The following is a 23,088-nucleotide window of genomic DNA, read 5'->3' as shown; positions in this document are numbered from 1 at the left end:
ATACACTGGTTTATTAGAAATGAAGAGAAAAGAGCGAATGCATTCGCTCAGTGTTTGGTGTACAATCAGATCAGGTTTGCTCAGCCTTAAGCGCCAGTAAACTGGCGGTCCGCTTGCAGGTCTTAAAGTAATAAAGGTTCATATGGCTCTGCAAGCGTGCCTCTCCCCGTGTAGATCTGCATAAGCTCGCCTCAGGATTTAGCAAAGCAGAACGAGTGTAAATACAGCAGCAGCGGAGTCAGCAGCAGGAGCAGACATGAAGCAGCCACCACACTAAAAAAGTTAGACAGAGCCTCAAGGAGCTTAGGAGGGAGGGTGGAGAGGATAAAATACGAGTAGTGAGGGGAAGGAGTGAATGAAGAAAACAACAGAAAAAAGGAGAAGCAAGACTGGAGGCAATGAAGGAAATGAAGCGATGGAGGACAGGAGAGGATGGGGAAGGGTGGGGTTGCTGATAATATGCAGGGACTTGTTTCTGTCTTAACAAAAATTAATCCCAGGATCACTGGAAAGAGCTTTGAATTTTCTTTTGAACTTATTATTTGCATAACATATGGCTAGTTCAAGCAGGAAGACTTAGAGACCTGTCAACAAATTACGGACACACACACACACACAGTCCTACTACCGTACAGTGGGACAGCTGAGAATCCTAAACCATAAGGTTCATCTGTCACAGTGATTGACAGCTCTGAAATAAGCTCTTCCACCACGTCGGCTCATTAGAACTTGATGCTGTGACACGTACTCACTTTAAAGCCCTGTGGAGTTTGTGAGTCAGAGCAAAATGAACCAGCAAGCAGCACAAAAGAGCACCATGAACTTCTGATTTATTTATCATTACTTCTCACATTTATCACTTTCTCTCAGCTCTTACCATCTCATTTCTTTTCAGACTGACAACCAATCACTTGAACACATCTGGCTGCCTATGAGACATTGGACCACCAAAGCAATTTAAGTTATCAGTCACAAATCAACTACAGACTAGATTTTTTCATCTCTTAGCACACAGGACAGTAGTGAAGCAACCAGGTTATGTCTGTGTTGAATTTGTTGTAATGTCATTTCTGGATCATTACTTCAGACTTGTTATGGGATTTTCCATCACTAAAATATTTCAGTATAATTACTCCTCAAACTTTTGCCAAATTTCTTACGTTAATATTACAACTTTAATGTTTTTCTTTGATGTTTTATTTGTCTCAGCAACATACGTAAACCTCCTACTACACAAATATGTAGTAGAAGGAAGACAGGTATAGGGTTCTTATGAATAAAAAACTGAAACATTTGATGTGCATCTTTTTTCTGATAATAATAAATAAAGCCTTTATTAGAAGTTGTCAAAGGTTTGGCAGGAAGCATTTGTGAATAATCAGCATTATGAAGACCAATAGACAGAGAAGATAGGTTAGTCATAAAAAGGTGAAGAAGTTTAAAGCAGGTTTAGGTTAGAAAATTACATCACAATCAATAAACACCTCAGGGAGATCTGTTTATATCATCATTAAAAAAAAATGGAAGAATTGGAAGGGCAGAACCTATAGAAACCTGCCAGTAAATGGTTATCCACCTAAACCAGTGCTTCTCAATTCCAGTCCTCAGGCCCCCCTGCTCTGCATGTTTTAGATGTACCTCTATTCCAGAACAGCTGATTCAAATGATTGCATGACCATCAAGTGCTGCAGAAGCCTGTTAATCACCAAAATATTCAATCCAGGTGTGTGGCAGAAGGGAAACACCTAAAACATGTAGGACAGGGGGGCGTGACGACCAGAATCGAGAATCACTGACCTAAACTGACAGATCAGCCAACTCTAATCTGAGAAGACGCACAGAAGCTCATGTTTACAGCTTTTAGTTAACTCCACAAAGTAGCAATCAGAACTCAATAATTTAAAAAGAGTAAAGAGGAGACTTGTATGCAACTTGCCATGAGTCGTGTAGAAGACACAACAAATATAGAAGACGATACGCCAGCTGGATGTAACATTCAACCTATTGTTGATTGTAATGGCAGCAAAATGTGATTCTACTCAGAGAGCAGAATAAAAATGTATGTCAGATTTGAAGGTTTTAGTTTGTAAAATATTTTTGAAGAGTCTGTATATCTCCACTCACATGTGTGTATGTACTTTTTAAAATAAATAAACAAATAAATTCAAAAATAGGGAGACAGTAAAATGAAAATCAGACCCAACCATGAAAACTCCAGTTTCCTCATCCTCAATACTGATTATGGTGTGTTCAGTTATTTTATTATGAATATTTATAGTGATAGACAGAATTTTAAACTTACTCTCACATGCAATCAGCTTCTTGATTTTGTATAACCAACCTCCAAGAGGGGTAGTTAAGCTGCCCCCAAATTGATGTAAATGACATTTCAATGATGCATCAGGCTGTCATGTTGGACGTTAATCGTCTAACCCACATGCAGAACACAAACAGGAGGTGAGGAATCAGATTAATAAGTTTTATTGTTGAACAGATCGAAAATGAGTTGTTTCTTATCCTACTGGATCCGGAACGCCAGCGATCTGAGGACTGGGGAGATGACAGGTAAGCGGGTTATCTGATTATTGGAGGAGGAGTAACGGAACGGGCTTACTGAATGAGATGAGGTCAGCCAGACAGGGAGGGAAAAGGTTGGACGCTGGAGTCTGGGTCCTGATGGCTAAAAGCCTCGGCCGGTGCCAAGGGAGGCGCGTCGGAGGGCGGGCAGACAGTCGGGCCGTCGTCGATCAAGCTCCACGAGGGGATTTCTATGGGATGATCAGAGGAGAAAAACGAATCAAGTTAGGAGATATTTTGGATAAACTCTCAGAGATCAAAAAACTCAGAGGGGCTCAGGGTACCAAACAGGTAAAACACTCCGGCCCGGAGAAACGGTCAGCCGCTCCTCTTAAGCTGTTGCAGATGGGGCTGATAACGCACAGGTGCGTGGAAACGCCCTCCTGTAGATGCCGTCTCGTGGCTCCCCTGGTGGAAAAAACAGCTCCTGAGTGCAAAAACTCCAGCATCCAACAGTACCCCCCCTAACGGCCGCCACCCGCGCCCAAACCGACCAGAAGGCAAGGAAGACCGGTACGGTGATCAGAGCCGGATCCAGGATGAACGAACCCGGCACCCAAGAACGGTCCTCCGGGCCATAGCCCTCCCAGTCGGCGAGGTACTGCCACCCACGACCTCGCCGACGGAGTCCACGACCACCGGACAGTGTAGGCAGGGTGCCCATCCACATCTGGGGTGGGGGGGGGGTAGTCGGGAGGGGGACAAAAGGCACTGGTCCGAACTGGTTTAACTTGGGAAAAGTGGAATGTGGGGTGAACACGCATGGAGGAAGGCAGGCGAAGACGGACAGCTGTGGGACTGATTACAGAGTCAATCTCATATGGGCCGATATACCTGGGGGAGAGTTTCTTAGACATTGCCTTCAAAGGAATGTCACGAGTGGAGAGCCAAACCTTTTGTCCGGGGCTGTAATGAGGGGCGGGAACTCTCCTCCGGTCGGCGAAGCGGCGATTTTGTTCTGCGGTGCGATTCAAAGCGGAAATGGTCATCTGCCAGATTTTTATACAGCGCGGATGTGATGTTGAACAGAGGTGACAGCTATCTCCCCCTCATCAGCCTGGAAGAGAGGAGGTTGGTAACCTAAAGCGGCCTCAAAGGGCGAGAAACCCGTGGCTGTAGATACGTGCGTGTTGTGGGCGTATTCAACCCAGGGCAGGAACTGGCTCCAGTCAGATGGATTGGTGGATGTTAGGCACCTCAGGGTTGATTCGAGCTCTTGGTTCATCCTCTCAGTCTGCCCATTAGATTGGGGATGATATCCAGAAGTTAAGGTGGGTTTAGCATTAAGTGCTGAGCAGAAGTGTCTCCAAACCTGTGACGTGAACTGGGGGCCACGATCTGATAGGATCTCCCGAGGAATGCCGTGGAGTCGGAATACATGTTTAACAAGAAGTTGTGCCGTCTGGAAAGCCGTGGGGAGTTTTCTGAGAGGGATGAGATGGCAGGATTTAGAAAACGATCTATCACAGTGAGAATGGTGGTCATACCTCTGGAGACTGGAAGTCCGGTGACAAAATCTACGGCGATGTGCGACCAAGGGCGTCCTGGGGTGGGTAAAGGTTGGAGAAGACCGGCTGGCGGTTGGTGAGTGGGCTTATTTCTGGCACAGATGGGACAGGCGAGGAATTCCCTAACATCCTTGTGTAAAGAAGGCCACCAGAAGCGACGATTTAAGAGAGCTGTGGTACGACTGATCCCGGGGTGAGCGGCAAACTTTGCAGTATGTAACCAATGGATGAGGCGGGCACGGATTGAAGTGGGAACGAAGGTGCGATTAGCGGGACCAGTGCCGGGATCAGGTTCGGTTTGCTGGGCGTGACGAATTATATCTTCCATCTCCCAGGTAACAGAGGCAACAGTGCAGCTGGGTGGAAGAATGGTGGAGGGAGTCTTACCAGAGTCGTCAGGAGAGTACAACCTGGACAGCGCATCTGGTTTAATATTTCTGGAACCGGGGCGAAAAGAAATTGACAGGTTAAACCTAGAAAAGAACAACGACCAGCGAGACTGACGGGGATTGAGTCGTTTAGCGGACTGGAGGTAAGCCAAGTTTTTATGATCAGTCCAGACTAGTACTGGGTGTTCTGCTCCCTCCAGCCAATGCCGCCACTCCTCTAGCGCCAACTTGATGGCTAGCAACTCACGATCACCCACATCGTAGTTTCGTTCAGCAGGAGAAAGTCTGCGAGAAAAAAATGCGCACGGGTGAGTCTTGTTGTCAACATTGGAGAATTGAGAAAGTACGGCTCCAACTCCCGTTTCAGAGGCGTCCACCTCCACAATAAACTGTTTAGCAGAATCGGGTTGAATGAGAACCGGAGCCTGAGCGAAAAGTGATTTGAGGTGGAGAAAAGCCTTTTCAGCCTCGGGTGTCCATTCGAACGGCGTTTTGGTGGAAGTGAGAGCTGTGAGGGGCAAGGCTGTTTGGCTGTAGTTTCGGATGAAACGTCTATAGAAATTAGCAAAGCCCAAGAACCTCTGTAACTGTTTGCGGGTCTGCGGCTCTGGCCATTCCAACACCGCTTTGATCTTTTCCGTTGTTGGCCTTATCTGCCCGCCCTCGAGTATGAATCCAAGAAACGTCACTGATGTTTGGTTGAACTCGCACTTTTCGGCCTTAACAAAAAGTTTATTTTCTAAAAGGCGTTGAAGAACCATACGGACATGCTTCTTGTGTTCTGCAATGTTCTTGGAAAAAATGAGAATATCATCGAGATAAACAAAGACGAAAATGTTAAGAAAATCTCGGAGAACATCATTAACTAGAGCCTGAAAAAACGCTGGGGCGTTGGATAAACCAAAAGGCATAACTAAATACTCGAAGTGCCCTAAAGGGGTCTTGAAAGCGGTTTTCCATTCGTCCCCCTGGCGGATGCGCAGCAGGTGATAAGCATTCCGTAGGTCGAGTTTAGAAAAAACCGTGGCGCCGTGAACAGGTTCTAGAGCGGATGACAGAAGAGGTAATGGATATTTGTTTTTTACTGTAATCTGGTTCAACCCCCGGTAATCAATGCAGGGCCTTAATGATCCATCCTTCTTTCCCACGAAAAAAAATCCAGCTCCCAAAGGAGAGGATGAGGGGCGAATGATGCCTGCAGCCAAGGAGTCCTTAATGTAAGTCTCCATGGCTTCTCGTTCGAGACGGGAGATATTATAGAGGCGGCTGGAGGGTAATGGAGCTCCGGGGAGGAGCTCTATAGCGCAGTCGTATGGTCGATGGGGGGGAAGTGAAAGTGCTTTAGCCTTACTGAAAACGGGTGCTAAATCTTGATATTCCGCAGGGATTAGGGACAAATCGGGAGGGTCAACCTCCTGTGTAACTGCCGGTGGTGAACTTGGAGGCACTGCAGAGCGGAGACAATCCGAGTGACAACGGAGAGACCAGGATTCGATATGCGAATCTGCCCAGTTTATATAAGGGTTATGTTTCTGAAGCCACTCGAACCCCAGGACAATAGTAGCGGTTGCTGACGGAAGAAAGAAGGAAATTAGTTCACTGTGGTTACCCGAAATGACCAATTGCAGAGGCTTAGTTTTGTGGGTTATCTGGGGCAGAGCCTTACCATCCAGGCGGTGGCGGAGAGGAACCGGAAGCGGGGTGGTTTCGATTGCCATCCGTTTAACTTAGGTGGAATCTATGAGGTTTTGTTCGCACCCAGAATCTATGAGTACGGAAAAACTCAGAGAATCATTTTCAACAAACAGAGTGGCAGGGAGAAGTAGTCGAGGAGAAATTTTCTTTTCTTGTTTTAACTGGCCCGCCAGCCTCCTCTCATCTACTGGCGGGCCTGGGCTTTTGCCCGACTAGGACAGGCAGCAATGTAATGGCCTGGCGACCCACAGTACAGACACAGATGGGAACTTATCCTCTTCTGCCGTTCCTCAGGAGTTAGTCTAGCTCGCCCAAGCTGCATGGGTTCAGGCTCAGACTGAGTCTGTGAGGGAAACGGAGGTTGAGATAATTGTGACACTGGGGAGAGAGCAACCCTTACAGGTGGATTCTTCCTGGTCCTTTCCTTATTACGATCCCTCATGCGGTTGTCTAAACGGATAGCGAGGGAAATTAAATCATTCAGAGTCTTAGGTTCATCTGTGGTTGCTAGCTCGTCTTTTAGTGGTTCATTAAGGGCATGAAAAAACATGCTTTTCAAAGCCGGTTCATTCCATCCAGATGCGGCTGCCCTGATCCTGAAATCTACAGCAAAGTCTGCCACAGATCTTGGCCCTTGTTTAACTGACCATAGATTTCTAGAACTGGATGTGTTATCGGGTTCCTGACAAAAAGTCTGTTTAAACTCCACCAGGAACTCGTCAAACGAGCAGCCAAAGTTGGTTGGATCCTTAAATCTAGCCTCTGCCCAATCCAGTGCTCTCCCTGACAGATGAGATATGATGTAGGAAATTTTTACTCCATCATGTGCAAAACTCCGTGGTGAGTTATTAAAAGTTAGGGAGCACTGTAGAAGGAATCCCCCACAACGATTGATCTCACCTGAGTATTTCTCTGGGTTCGGTGGGCGGAAACTCAGAAAACCCGGGATGGACATGAGGTGCTGGATCTGGAGCCGGGTTAGGAGCAGGAACTGGATCTGGAGCTGGGGCGGAATCTGCAGCAGCGCCCTGCTGAAGAGCCCTTTGTAAAAGGCTAGCCAGGTGGTCCAAACGCTGGTTGGTTTCATTCTGCTGGCTGCCAAGAACCCTTAAAGCTGCATCATGTGATTGAATGAGTGAATTTTGTTCCACTAATGTTCTCCTGAGTGCTTCTGCTGGGTCAGTATTGTGGCCGGAGTGTTCTGTCATGTTGGACGTTAATCGTCTAACCCACATGCAGAACACAAACAGGAGGTGAGGAATCAGATTAATAAGTTTTATTGTTGAACAGATCGAAAATGAGTTGTTTCTTATCCTACTGGATCCGGAACGCCAGCGATCTGAGGACTGGGGAGATGACAGGTAAGCGGGTTATCTGATTATTGGAGGAGGAGTAACGGAACGGGCTTACTGAATGAGATGAGGTCAGCCAGACAGGGAGGGAAAAGGTTGGACGCTGGAGTCTGGGTCCTGATGGCTAAAAGCCTCGGCCGGTGCCAAGGGAGGCGCGTCGGAGGGCGGGCAGACAGTCGGGCCGTCGTCGATCAAGCTCCACGAGGGGATTTCTATGGGATGATCAGAGGAGAAAAACGAATCAAGTTAGGAGATATTTTGGATAAACTCTCAGAGATCAAAAAACTCAGAGGGGCTCAGGGTACCAAACAGGTAAAACACTCCGGCCCGGAGAAACGGTCAGCCGCTCCTCTTAAGCTGTTGCAGATGGGGCTGATAACGCACAGGTGCGTGGAAACGCCCTCCTGTAGATGCCGTCTCGTGGCTCCCCCTGGTGGAAAAAACAGCTCCCTACGAGTGCAAAAAACTCCAGCATCCAACACAGGCACTTTCAAAGAACCAGTGATGAGATATTCTTTTCTACTCCAAATCTTGACTGGGAGCGACATTAATGCACCTGATTTTCTAAAAACAACCAAACAATCTTGGCAGCAGCTTCTTAAAGCTACATTAATTTACTACATCAAAGTGAAATACAAAGATAGAAGTCTCCAAAAGACATGAGACTAATTCATCTGCATGTGTGTAGACAGAATCTGCTTTTCAGCTGAGTATGGAAATAACTCACCTTCCTACAGTATGAGCTGCCGTTTAGCACTTGTTGACATTTTTGCTCCTGAAACATCCCTTTCTGCCTGAGGGAAGCTTCCCTTTTCCTTTAATGTGAGTGCAATCATAGTGACAGTGAGGCTGAATGGAAACTCCAAAAACAGAATGGTTGAAGGGTGACCAAGAAGTCAAAGATTAATCAGGGTGAGTCAGGAGTCAAATAGGCAGATGAGCTAATCTATTTTCCTAACAGTGATACAATATGAAGTCAGCAAAGGACCAGAATCGGACAATTTGCATCTAGATCAATCCTGAGTGATCACCAGATTCACAGTTGGCTAATATCAGTATCACTGGTGTTTAAAATAAACAGGGTAAGTAATATGGTATTCATGAGGATATAGTACTTTCTACCAAGACATGTCTGCCCTTTAGGCTGCAAGAGAGCAAGATTTTAAGCAGATAACAGGAAGGTGGGATGGAGCAACAAAAGTGCTCTGTTTGGAGCTTTGAACCTCTGTCAGTCATAAAATTAGAGAAGGAAGAAACACTTGCACTGGTATGAGTCAGAAAGTTAAAAAATAGCTCCAAATGCCACTGGCGAGTTAACTGAAGCTTTGGCTTGGATAGCTCTCCTCCTAGATTTGGGGCAGATTCAAAGTCTGGGAAGTTCAAAGCCCTAGGCTGGGCAATGTTCAAAAGAACCACAGCCAGCCAAGGAAGTTGAGGGAAAATGAGGGGAACCGCAAACAACTTACAGCAACCCGTCCCTCAGCCGGCAGAGAACGAGGTGGCTAACAGCAGGGTAAATAAGCCCTGCGCTCAGTGAGAGGTGCTGAGCAAGAGTTTTGCTGACTAAACTGAAGGTGACATCCGCACTTCTAGTTGCATCAATAATACAGGATGTGGGAGCGCATTTTCACCAAAATGAAAAGGATGCTCTGAGACGTCGGCAAGATTACAGCTACTGTGTTCACCCCTGAAGCCCGACGGATTGGAATTTTGTTCCACGCTGAGCATTAACAATGTAAAAATGATACACTGTCATCATGATTTATACCTACACTTTCATGCTGAAGAATGGCAAAAAGTTCTGACAATTAAACAACAGATGTGATTTTCTCAGTGAAACAATATCTCTGCCCCTGTAAGGTGTCCATTTGTTCTTTTGTTTTTTTTTTTCACAACACAATCCCCTTCAGTAGAAATAACTGAACCACAACTTCACTTTGCCAAATAAAAACATGCAAGCACTTTGTTTAGATGTCAGAACAAAGAGAGAGAGAAAGAGATGCTACACAATTAATATGTTGTAAAAAATAAAAAATAAAACACTTTCTCAAAAGAATATGTCTGAGTGTGGTGAAGGACCGACTCCAGCTGCAGAAAATATTCTACAAATTCTTGAATGTAGATGATGTTTAACTTGATGATATTTTAATGTCCTAAGTTCCCGATTTCATTATCCTTCCATGAACACAATTTTTAAAGCCATTGTGAGAACATAGATCCACTCCTTGTTCCTCTACATCCAATAAAACCACTCATGTACTGCGGTTAACAAATGTTTATCTGCCTTAATCTACATATTTGTTCTGGATAACATTAACGGCACAATTTTAATGTCTTATTTTTGGTTGCTGTAAAGATGCATAAGGCAGTTCCTGAAAAAGATGTTCGAAATCTAAACACAAACAAAGCCAGTCATCCATGCAGAGTATTCATACGCTCTGCAAACACTAAAGATAAAAGTTGGTCGGTGCCAGCTCACTGCTTTAGGCCTTTAGTGGTGGAATTAGCTCTTGCTGTTGCCTTCCTCTGTTGTTTTTCAGCCTGATTCAGCAGTCCCGGTTTTTACAAGTGAAAGCTTAGCGGCCACAGGGAATGCCAGCTCAACGACTATCATTATGAGGGCCCTCCCTATTGGTCTCCATTTCTCTTTCCTCTACCATCCAAATTATCTCTTCTGATTCTCTGTTTGTGATCCGTCTGTCTTGCTTACAGAAACATTGTTATGAAAGCAAAACAGTCGGTTAAAGTTGTGGCTTACTGTACCATCCTAACACAAAGACAAAGAGTACATAATGGGTACACTAAAGGGTATACTGAAGGACTAACCTTGAGCTTGTCAAAGCGATCTGTGAGCGAGGACACCTGGTGGTCTCTATGACGACCCACCAACTTGCAGAGGGCACAGATAAGCTGGTCATCCACCAAGCAGTACATGTTGACCTTCTCGTTCTCGTGTTCCAGGCAGGTCAGGCCCCGGAGGTGAGTGTCTGGTACTGGCTCCACCAGGCGGTGGCTGGTGAAGGGCTTTTTGTTCGGGTGTGTTGCACGCAGGCATCGGTCGCAGTACGACACCTCACACGTAACACACGTCTTAACAGCCTCGCGAGGCGGATCCTGTTCACAGAACTGGCAGCTGATCCTTGGATCCATCTTCACCACAACAGCTGGGCTGTGGTTTGCGTTCGTGTGGTTGGCGTGATTGGTGTGGTTGGCGTGCGGGTGGGAGTGGCTGGAAGTAGCTGGGCTGCCACGGGCACTTCCTCCACCTGTTCCACCGCCGCCGCCGCCGCCACCAATCGTTCCAGCTATTGTGCCACTAATGGTGGCGGTGTAGGGCCGCTGCGTCTGCAGCCGCCGGCTCTCAGTGGGGGAATTGGGGCCGCTGAGGGAGGCCTTTTGAAAGCGGTCAATGATGTTTTGCAACGTCACATTGCGCTTAAGGCCCTCCAGCCCGCGGTGATTCAGCGTGATGACGTAACGACACGTGGGGCACTGAAAGGCGGAGATGGACTCGAGGGGTTTGCTGGTGGAGCAATGAGACACCAGGATGCGGTGGGCACAGTTAAAGCAAAGGCTGTGGGCACAGGGCAAGAGCAGAGGATCTTCAAACAACTCCAGGCAGATCGGGCACGTCAGCTCAGACTCCAGTGTTTCCATCTTCAGTTAAACCAATCTAAAGGTAACATCAAATCCCACGGAAGCTGGCCAGTTACCTACAAGAAAAGAGAGGAGAAATTTACTGATAGTGTTGTTATAAAGATTGATTTCCTGTTTATTAAGGGTGTCTTTATTAACTAGTCTGTAGGTTTAAATATGTTGTTTCGAATTTGTTTTGTAAGTTGTTTATGCATTACATTGTTTTCTTTTGTTCTTCTTTGTTACTAGCAGGACTTATGTTAATTTTGAAAACTTTGTCTTTCCTACAATGCTTGAAGATTCAAATTTTATGTCGATTTTAGATAAATTCTAAAGGAGTATGCAAAAATTTTGTTGTACATTTTTTTAGTGTAATGTCGTTGACTGATCAATTTATGAACATTAGTCTAAGTTGATTTTCTTTTAACAACAACTAAATTTGTTAAGCCTTTAAGTCTTGAGCTATACTTTAAGAATCTGTTTACAGCACATCTGATGAGAGATATTGGGTGCAGGTAACTGGACCACCCAGTGAGGATTTAGCACAGCTAACATTTGCACTTTCTTGTATAGGTGAGCTATAAATCCGTCTGTGGGCCCAGCTTATTTGTTCAAACCTTTTCCATGTGATTCTTCTTTTAGAGCTGTATGAAAAGCAATGACTGAACCAACTGGGAGAAAAAGGATAGAGGTTGGCTTATGTTAGAAGAGAAATAAAAATCAATACAGAGAAAAACAAAAAAGAAAAGGTGAGATACATTCTCAGCAGTTGAAGGAACAGAGACGTATAGAGAACATTTGCCTTTTTTTAACACATTCACTCTACAGATTACATATCTCCAAGTGAAATCAGCTTGACTTATTGAGCAATAAACATTTAGGTACATGGAAAATCAAACTATCCAAAGCAAGATTACAACAACAAATTCAAACAGAGCAGCTGAACAAACACAGGGTCTAAACTCAGCAGGAAAATTGATTTCACATCTTTTCCCTAAATCTCCAAGATTTCTCTGCACCTTCTAGACTGCATATCAAGCTGCCTTACCCTCAAGGTGGCCTTAAAAATCACTGACATGTGAAATCAGTAATAACTCCTTTCCCCAACACTGCCACCTTGCTGATTTAAGGCCATAGGTGAGCAGTTTGTAGACCTGCTCTATCTTTTAAAAGAAACCAGGCAGGCAGCGTGAAACAGCTGTAATAAACCAGATGAAAGACACTGACAATTTCATTACATATCTAAATTAATGATAGCATCTGTCTCTCTCATGCAGAATTCACCCTTGAGTTGCTTTTCAGTTGCATAACTGAAAAACCAAAACATGTTTTAACGTCATGATAGAGAAGAAAAACAGATGATTTGCATCTAAGAATTTCTTAGATGCACAAAAAGTTGACAAATTAAAACAGATGTTTAATTTGTGCATTGGCAGAGTCAGCAAATCATTATTTAAGATGCTTAAAAATAGTCAATCAATTTTAAGACACTTTAAACAGCCAAGAGGACTAAAAAAAAATATTTCTTATATTTTACATGTTAAAGCATTTCATTTGAAATATGCCCATTCACACACATTTTTTGACATTCATTTTTTTGTTTTACTGAGTTAAATGGGCTGGTTTAGCTTTGTATTGCACATATTGTTTATTGTGCAGTTAAAATGACTTCATGTGCTGACAGGAACAGATAATCAAATTCTCAGCTTGTTTTCCCACACATCTGCATTGTCTTTGTCCGTCTTCTGTTTTGTTTCCACACTGAGAAGTGATGAATTTCCTGCAGTGGCCCATTTGCAGCCCAGCGATTTCACTAAATTTCTAAACACAAATAAACTCAGGAACCGGAGAAAGGAACTGCTGAAGACCGGTTTGCATAAAGACACAAACAGAGCTGAAAAAGCCAAGACTCATTTGTACTAACTGAAGTCTCCTTCTGCTGTACAAGAAAGAGACTCTAAACTCTGAGCTGTAAGAGTGTACATGATTTGTTTATGCTTGTAATGTTTTGAAGAGAACAGTTACTGCAAGCAATTGCATTGCAGCAATTTTAAAGTCTGGAAAATAGTATAAATCCCTACCTTTCGAAAATCATGCAGATATCATGGTAATAAAGGGGAAAGAGCACCGTCCTTGTGCAGATACGACTACTTGTTTTTGAAGTTGCATGGAAGCTAAAGGTCGCAGTATATTTTTTATTTTGCTGTCTTTGCAGACACGCAATATCCTCCTCCAGTATTCACCCTGGCTGCATTTTATCAGATGCTTTATGTGATTGTTATCAAGAGGCTGCCTCTGTTTGGCACAATGAAAGTGAAGGTTCAGGAGCCGACCTCCACTAACAGAGCCAACATAAGGTTCGGCTCATCCCAACAAAAGGTCTAATTTGTCTGTAGTTTATCAGACAGCTGACAACCAGAGGCAGACAAAATGAAATAATCAGAGGAGTTAGATGTGAAGGCAGACGCAATGTCATGCTAGCACAACCTTTGTAGGAGTGAGCTGCCATTTCTGTTTCCTTAGTTTTCTCATGTTTTTCTTAGGGAGATAAGATTTTGTCATTTGGTTTATTTATTTTCAATTAAGTAAGTTGGTTAATATTTAGATAGTTTCATTTTGTTTGCTGTTTTTGGCATTAGCTCTCCCTGAAGCCATATGCCCCACTTGTTGTAAGATCTTAATCAAAAATACATCTTTTTAAAATAAATAACATTAAAAAATGTTTAAACTTTGTGTGTGTTGGCTGCTTGGAATCTGAAGAGGATGGGTCCTTCATGTTATGATCTGGTCACCCCTGGACGGGGCATAACAATTAATAAGAAATAATTCTGCAAAGCATATTTTGTGAAGACTGATGAGAGTTTTTGATAAAGGCAATATGCCTTGCCACCAAGGACATCCTAAAGTGTTAGGCTTCAAGAGCAAGCACTTGTAAAATGTGTTAGTTCTGTCAGCAATGTGTCAGCAACTTTCCTATGGCTTTTCTGCACTACAGATAGTGCAGCATTTTGGGTACTGAATAGATACACACAAATGGTGAGAGAGTGACAGGCAGGATACTAAAGACAACTCGCATAAACACTGTAGGCATATTGCCATTGGCTGTTTATTTTGTAATAGATCAGCATGTTGCATGTCAAAAGTCATTGTTTGCTGCACAACAGACTTTATGGTTGGCAGGTGTGGGTTGTATGGGATTTAAGAGAAATGGTGGGCCCAGGGTGCTGATAATACAGGAACACCCACTGGTTAATAGAAACATTTGCTACACAACCTAAGATAAGGACATCTAACTAATTTCAAGTATTGCAACTTTCTCATGCAGATTCAATAACGAATGCTGAAAAAATATATTGAGGTCACTATTTTTATGAGGCTGACAGCAACAGCTTATCTGCATATGACTCCCACCTGAGTGACCTGTCTGCAATATCAAGACACAAAAGTGACATTCATTAAGTGCTGCTAAACACCAGCTCATGCAGAACGTTATTAAATCAAGTGAAGTTTATTATGAGGAAAAGCTGTTTGCAACAAACAGCACATCATCAATGAAATGTATAAAGTGGGCCTATTTAATTTTTTTGCTAACTAGAATTTGATCAATCTGAAAACTGCTTTCCAAAATTACACATTTTGCAAGGAAAGCTAAAGATAAATTATAACGGTCATCAGATCAACAGAGAGCAAACGACCACTTTACAGTTCCAAGGTTAACTGAATCAAGTTTGCTGGGCCTTCCCATGTTAATGTGACTGTGTTTAACGGAGCATGGTGTTATAATTAACACCAAGCTTTAACACACCATCACAGAGCCCATTAGGCTTCAGCTATGTCACCCTGGGGAAACGTATGGGCTATGATGGGAGCCACTTAGGGACTGAATCACTAGCCTCATGCTAGACGGAAAGTCTGCTCTGGGGCCAATGTGGCACGGACAACACTTTATAAAACTATAATATTTAGAAACAAAAATGGTGTTGTTCATTCATATGTTGTTATAATGAAGCGTTGCCACTACGGATACCAGAGAGAGAAATCTAAATACATCAATGTTTTCTTTGACATAAGGCCGACCTTTAAAATCAGATCTTAAAAATAATTTTTTTGATGGTTGATTACTTAGATCTTTAAAAAACAAAAAAAGAGTTTCTGACACTTTTACACTTCTTCTCTGCATAGGCTTTCGTATCCACTCCTGGTTTGCAAAACATAACCCTAGAGAATGCTCCAGAAGAGAAGATATTCATGTTGTTCTTTCTGCTGCTTTGTAATCTTGCAAATAATAAAAGCATAAAAGAAGCTGTTTATCTACAGGCTCACATTCACAGTCTCTTGGCTGTGTGTATGTATGAGTCTGAATTCACTGCTGCAATGCATGCATCCGTCACAAGCAGCGAGACTCATGAAACAAAGATGATTATCCCTGTGTAAACAATCCGCTGGCGAAAACCAAATTGTTCCCCAATGAACTTTAATCATACAGCTGCAGGGCCATGAGGGGGCGGCTGATGGACACTTGATGAAGCAGGAACATTGAAACAAAGCATCACACTTTGACCTTTGGGGGAAGACTCAGCAGCTGACATTTTTATTTTAAATTGTGACTTTCAAATCACAAATGTCATATTCCTACAAGCAACTAAGTATACTGTTTTAAGACAACATGTAGGCATGTTTATCTTAGGAAACATGTTAAAAATGGTGCTTAGAGGTCTATTTTTTCCTTGTGATGGTCTATGTCCAATCTAATCTAATCTAATCTAATCTAGTCTAATATAATCTAATCTTTTAAATTATCCTACTCAACTCCAAATTCTTAGAAGTTGAATAAGCTATCTTAACAAATAAGTAAAACAGAGGTGACAGTTTGTATATGTTAAAGTCATTAATCTGAAATGGTTAAAAGAGGAAATCTACACCTTGACCTTTAAATCTGCAATATGTAAATTTTATGAACCATATATATATTTAACATATTTGTTTAAACTGTCACTATGTTGCAATAGTATACCATGAGACAAAAAAAGCAGGGAGGAGGCAACAGTGTTTGATGTTTTTCCAGGGAGCAGCTATCTCATGTAATGACATAGTGACAGTTTTCACAAATATATAAACCTGTTATTTATAAAACTTACATACTGCAACTTTTAATACCCCACCACACTGTTTTGTGTCACTCTCTTGTCTCAGTGTCAACATCTCAAATGACATTCCCACATTGCAGTCATTTCCATTTGTTAGTGTAGCATGTGCAGTTTGATCAGTAGATGAGTTAGCCTGTCACACAACCATCACAACTCCTGAAAAAGAACTACATTTTCTCCAGTGCAATGGATTTAACAAAGCAGTAACTCATATGTCACAACAATTTCAACATCACTTAATCTCACACAACATAATGCTGATACTTTACTCCCCTGCAGCATGTTGGAAGCTTGAAATTGAAACCCTTAACTCTGATATATTTAGACTGTAAATTGTCCATCTAATTGGGGATGTAACAGCAAAAACGAGGCAGTAGCAAACCAGGTCATAACACAAAGGGACACTGTGAATTCAAACCTACTGACCAGGTTGAATAAACGTTTTTTCACACTGTTAGCAAACGTAACAGATGTTTTTCATAAGTGCAGCATACATGGCAAGATAAGAAACAGTGTGACATCAGCTGAAGTTAATCCAAAATCAGTATTAGGTAGTGCTTGAATGATGTGCATTGAAATCCATCCACTGAATGAATGAAAGCAAAAACTGAAGTGCAACAAATAGTATCACAAAGTGTAGATCTGCCTTAATCAGCATTTAAGATCATCTGACATTATTATTATTTCCTACCTCTGATAATTCAGATGCTTTTGATTTTTCAAACTATCACAAATATGAAATTTATCTGGGTCACTTGGCTAAGCTACTAACCTGAACTACTGCACTGGTACATAACCACAAGTATTTCACAGCATTACATAACAAGGATGGAAATGGATTTTGTAGTTTGCTGTGAAGCCAACAGTTGAAATATACTATCGCTCTACCCACACATTCAAGCCTACAACCGGGGATTTACTTTCAGCTCTTTGCCATGCATCAAGCATCAGCTGATTGCACCAGTTACAACTGACTAGGACAGACCATGGTTGTAATAAACGGCACATTTTACTGTCAGATTCTGTGTGTGTATAGTATATCAGTCCTCCGGCACAACAGCCCACCATGCAGTCCCTCCATCTGTATTCACAGTGCTCTTTACAAGTGCAAGGAGTAGTGTTAATCTATCTGTGGTAGCTGAGTCTATCCATCACACTGGAAGCTGCAAATGACAGCCTTATTTTAGTAAAGGAGCAGAAGCATAAAATCACATGACTGAGCTTTTGGAGAATACAGAAAAAAAAGAAAAAACTATCAGCAGGAGTGTGATGGAAAACTTTAGAAAGAACATATAAAATATAAACCAACCTTTAAACTAAACTTACACGTTCCTCTTGAGAAACCAGAGAAAAAGACTTTTGTAATCTTTAAAGAGAAGATTATATTTGCATTTTTTAAGCCATTGCTCTATCTCTCTATCTATCTGTAATGTGGTTGTGTATGTTAGTTGCTGAATGCTGCAGGCAAATCCAAAAGAGCATTGTGTCTGAATTAAGACATCTCAGCAAAGGTATTTTCCATAAAATAGAGCAGAATGGAGTTTTTTTTTGTCTCCACAAATCAGCTACAAACAAAAGTGATCAACAGACGGACAATCTAAAAGCTCTCAGATAATAAAATCTAACTGTATTTTTACTAGACACTCATTAGATTAGGAGAACCGGAAATTGTATCCACGTGTGAAAACAGTGTATAGTAGCTCACCTTTGAAACTAAAGACAGAGTAAAGATAAAGTGATTAGGAGACTTTTAACACTGTTTAACCAAGCTTTAAAATGAGGCAGCACACAAAGTAACCAGGAAGACAAATGAGCAGTCTAGACAGCAGAGACCAAGCTAAAAGCGATTTCTCTGCTATCAGCCTGTGTCTCTTTTATGACCCCCCCAGTATAGTCTAGTTAAACATACCTTTGTGGCATAGCTCCTCTCCTGGATATTTTTGTTTTTTTATAAATTGATTAACTGTCACTGGAGGGCACCTTAAACCAGAGTGACAGAAACCTACAACTTATGTGTGTAAACTAAACTTATATACTTGAGAAGAAGACAGGAGCATAAAAGCTTGCAGCATCTAATGTCTTTGTGACAACAGAAGTATGTTAATGAAATAGAAGTAGGGTGTTCCTGAAATTATAATCAGAGATCATGACAGAGTTCCACTCAGCTGGCTAGGACACAAAATTTCATTACCAAATCAAAGACTAAGCTTAAGAAAAGAAATTCTTGTTAGAAAGGCTTACCCCACTGAGCCATTTTGGTATCTTTCTGGATCTGTGGATCCCTTAAACAGGTTTAATGGTGGAGAAGGTCGAGGAGAAAAGAAGCTTCTGAAGGAGCTTAAAATGAGAAACATGAGTGTCTCCCACTCAGAAGTCCTTTGAAAGTGGCAAAGCATTAAAACGTTCTCCTCACACACGCTGAATTCATTTAGTAACATTGAAATCCCAGATAAGTCATTCAGCGGTTTAGCTAATCTAACTCATGTTTATTTCTGTCAAATGGTGAAAGAGGAGACAGAGTGACATAAAATAGTGTTGACAAAATTACCTTATACAATCTCAGAAACCAAAGTATCAGTTACAAAAAACAAATGTTTTTAACATATGCCTTCAAAATATTCACCTCCCCTCTAAGTAAGCTGTATTATGGAATACTATACATTTTTGTTTTTAATAGATTAAAAAGTATAGCAAACATGTACAAGACATTTCTAAACTGTAGCAATGGTATTTTTGCGAGGAAAAAGAGTAAGTACATTCTCTCAGCCAGACTTTTAGTAGGTTTTTTTCAGCACTTTCTCTGATATTCAATGATTTGATAAAACCCTAAAAATGTTGCCATTTTGTTGTTTATTAATTTAAAAAAAGAACTTACAAATGTTAACTTAAAGATGTGTCCAACATTGCAGACATGCTTTTAGGCTCTAATACACAAAGGAGATGGTGTATAAGAAAGAACACGAATATCTACACCAATATTATTATACATAACATAAACATATCACCAATTCCAAGGTTACTATTATTAAAAAAGTTAACCTAGAAATATATTTAAGAAAGTTTTTGACATAACCACATGCTACATTTGAAATCTTTGGAAGAAATATAAGAACAAATGAACCTATTAGTATGCTACTCTGCCCTAACTCAATTTGGTCTCCAATCCTCACAATGTTTTAATCAGTACAAGAACATTTTGTTCTTACTTTCTTGACAGTATAGGCTTTGCAAATTTAAAACAGATTTCCCCAACAATAGTGTTGGGTAATTTTGCTTCAAAAAAGCAGTAAGTACTCAAATAAATTTGCAACAAATAGTTTTTTGGTTTTTTTTTTTTTTTCCAGAAATAACTGAGTCTAGTAACAACCTATTAACACCAGGGATGTTTCACTCAGTTGGATAAAAATGTCGCCTTTCTAACCTAACCCCATTCTGGAATAGCACAATGGTTGTTAGCTGTCAGCTGATTCTGCAGGTTAAACAAAGACACATGCTGTTCAGCTGTCAAGCCTGCAGTCTCTGACCTCAATCTGCTGTGGACTCATTTGTTATTCAGATTTCACCAGCATCTTCTCACCAGGTAAAAGGTTAAATATGCTGAAAACAAATTAAAAAGATTTCTTGCCTTGCTTGTTCAGCAGAAACGTCATTAATTATTCACTTGGTTGGAAAAAACGAGGGTGTTGGAAGTGGCACAAGATGGTGCTTTCTTATATGTATTTGTATCTTAAAGTGGATTTCTCACTGAAACAAGGAGATTCCATTCATGCATTAAAGGTTCCACCAAACATCGCAGCTGTAACCAACACGTCTCCACAGAAAGAGGCTCAAGTATAACTCATAAGGGTTCATTTAAGCAGACTTATATATAACTGCTATTTGAATGTTTTCAGAATCAACAAAATTTCCAAGCACTCTTCCTATGGTTTTAATACCCCAGCTGAGGGTTTAAACCAAATAGAAACGACACATTGTGTGAATGGAATCACTGGAATCCAGTGCCATTAGTGGACTGAATGGTTGACATTTCTCTGTGCTGACATTTGGATGGCAATTCATTTAAATCAGTGGGGTTGAAATTACCAAAAAGATTTTTGCAGCAGAGTTGTGCCACACACACACACACACACAGCCTATAGTAATTTAAAGCGCAATAAACTTTAATATAAAGTGCAAGAAAAATGTGGGCATAATTACACACGCTGATGTAGATTGTGATTTCTCTTTAACATTTATTTATGGGATAAGGTAACTGTTTAGTCCATGATAAATGAGTTGGGCCTCCGTTGGTCACCACCTCTATTCCTGACATTTTTCTCCATATTTTTCTTTCCTCTTCCTCTGTTCTCAAGTCTCTTCCCTCCACTGGATCAGTCTTTCCTATCTGCCACAGATTTCCGAGCCGGCTGCTTTCAGAAATTCCTATTCATAGAATTTAAACGCTTCTGCAGACAAGCTGGTGTTTCCATCTCACTTTTAGCACAGATGAGAGTATGGGCTCAATGCTTAACCCTCTCGTCGCTGTTTCAGGGGAAAATCTGGGATTCCAAATTGCCACAGAATTCACACCTGTCTTGAACTTTTTCACATTTTTCCAAGTTATAGAAGCATCTGTGTTTTACACGGATTTTAGTGGTGAAGTAGAAGGAAAAAGGTACAACGTTCTTACAAATAAACAAATTCAAGCTTTTACTTTTTAATAAAATGACAAACATGTGCTTTTGTAGCTAGACGTTCTTTGAGGTATGTCTCTTCCAGCCTTGTACATCTGGAGATTGATATATTTGCACTTTCTTCATCCCAAAATCACTGACATTCAGGCAAATTAGATGGAGAGCATCTCTGAACAGCAATATTCAAATTCTGTTGGATTTCAGTCTAGAGTGGACAGCACCAATCTAATTCATGAACATGTCTTGATATAATAACTCATAGCTGGTTGGATGTTTTGGTTTGCAATGTTGTTGGAAAGTGAATCTCCATCCCATCAATCAGTCTTCTGCAGTTTTTTAACAAAGTTTCTTCCAAGTTTATGCAGTATTTAGCTCCATTCAATTTCCCATTCATGTTAACCATATTGCCCACAGCATGATGCTGCTGCCACCACATTTCACAATGGGGACAGTTGTGAAATGTTCATATATGGTGTTAGTTTTCGGCCGCATGTAGCATGTAAGCCAGAAAGTTCAGTTTTAAACCCTGACGATGAACTTCTTTGACATTCTCCTTACGTTGCTTAAGGCAGGGGTGGACAAAGTGGGTCCTCGAGGGCCCCAGCATCCTGCATGTTCTAGTTCTCTCCCTGGTTTAACGGGAGCCATCCAATGATGGGTCATTACAAGGCCTAAGAAGAACACTGACATGCTGAAAAGGTTGTTACTACCACCAGGGAGAGAACTAAAACGTGCAGGATGTTGGCCCTCGAGGACCTACTTTGGGGACCCCTGGCTTAAGGCAAAGGCTAAAAGGAATCTTATTTGGCTGTTTTTCTTCTTACCAGCATATAAAGGGATGCTTTTCTATACTTTTAATACACCCCTAAAGTGAAGTGCATGACAAACAGTTGTCCTATCAATGGTTGATTCTCTGATGACTTTTGCAGCAAATTTTATTAACACATATTTAGAGTAAATGAAGCTTCTGAATTTTATTTGTAAGAGTCTTTGAAACACAATTGGTGTCTTTCCTCTTTAAAAGTATTTGCCACACACAAAATCTTCATTTTGTGTATGTGTATTGAATTTGTGGTTGTGACATGGAAAAAAGAAGTTGAGATGGCATGAAAACCTTTCAAGCCAATGTATCTCAGAATCTTGTGCCAACTAAAGACTGTTTGAGATTAACATTCTAGATCCTTTAAATTATTAGATGTTGGCCTAAAACCCCTCAACCTTTAGGATACACAGGTTGGTTGCTTTTCACACTACATTTATCTTTAGAGGTCGCAAAGCTGTGTTTAAAAGAATTAATTAAAGCTGTGTCCAATTAGTTTAATTTCATGGACGCAAATACACATTGCTTCAAAATAAAATCAAATAATTTTGACAAGACTGAGCCCTTTTACATAGAAAACAATATTGTTTTAGCGCTGATGAAGGCTCCGCCATGTGTGAAGGACATTTGCTGATGCAAGACAATGAAAAATAAAATAAACAATCAATTCTTGTCAAGCTTATGGCCAAATCAGACTTGCTAATTAGCTTAATGCATTTATACATGAAAGCAGACCAAAATTAAATTTTAACAGAGTTGTGACAGTGAATAGAGCGCACCTCCCCTCAGTTACCATCGACTTAATAATTCTGTCTGTTAGCAGCTTGACACCCTGTGGGTAATAAAGTTAATACTGTCACTGGGTGTCTCGTCAGCTCTGTGCGGTTCTTTTCCTGCGGTGGAGCGCCTTATCAGGCCTCAACAGAGCACTGTGGCAACTATGCCCCGGCCTCACTTCATGCAGCTTCCATTATTCATGTGCTTTTGCCCAGGTGAGAACAAACCAGGGATCAGAAGTTGGCAGAACGGCTTATGAGACACTTAGACGCAGCTGTGCATGCTGGGGTGAACAAGGGATGAAGAGAGAAGGGAATAAAGTAGAGCTAACAATGTACCAGAGCAAATTATCTGTAAAAAGGCTTCAAATATGTTTATACTTTCAACCATGTTCATGTCTGTCAGCCTCATTACAGTCTGTGGTCAAGTGGATATAAACAAGTGATTACAGACTTTTTTTTTACAAAATAAACTAAAAAACAGCCAAAACATATGTGGTTAATTATCTACTGTA

At 41.5% G+C, this 23,088-nt stretch overlaps 1 protein-coding gene and 2 long non-coding RNA genes across 7 annotated transcripts in view; all 3 read right to left on the bottom strand.

Moving 5' to 3' along the window:
- The window catches only part of mid2 (midline 2), a 158,901-nt gene that overhangs the window by 67,959 nt on the left and 67,854 nt on the right, over window positions 1–23,088 (bottom strand). For all 5 annotated transcript variants that reach the window (XM_044126916.1, XM_044126915.1, XM_044126918.1 and 2 more), the window contains exon 2: window positions 10,348–11,234. In XM_044126916.1, coding sequence (XP_043982851.1) covers window positions 10,348–11,178 — 831 coding nt within the window. In that variant the 5' untranslated portion in view covers window positions 11,179–11,234. The remainder of the gene's footprint in view (window positions 1–10,347; window positions 11,235–23,088) is intronic.
- LOC122836931 lies at window positions 2,466–2,978 on the bottom strand. The gene is made up of 2 exons (XR_006371669.1): window positions 2,862–2,978; window positions 2,466–2,768 (listed from the first exon to the last, which is right to left on the bottom strand). It is a non-coding gene; the product is annotated as an uncharacterized LOC122836931 (long non-coding RNA).
- On the bottom strand, window positions 7,431–7,995 carry LOC122836933. The gene is made up of 2 exons (XR_006371670.1): window positions 7,827–7,995; window positions 7,431–7,733 (listed from the first exon to the last, which is right to left on the bottom strand). It is a non-coding gene; the product is annotated as an uncharacterized LOC122836933 (long non-coding RNA).

Source organism: Gambusia affinis, linkage group LG09 (genome assembly GCF_019740435.1).
Source record: "Gambusia affinis linkage group LG09, SWU_Gaff_1.0, whole genome shotgun sequence".
In the NCBI taxonomy this organism is placed as follows: domain Eukaryota; kingdom Metazoa; phylum Chordata; class Actinopteri; order Cyprinodontiformes; family Poeciliidae; genus Gambusia; species Gambusia affinis.
Note: the sequence above shows the minus strand (reverse complement) of the source record. Positions and strands in the feature narration are given on the sequence as shown.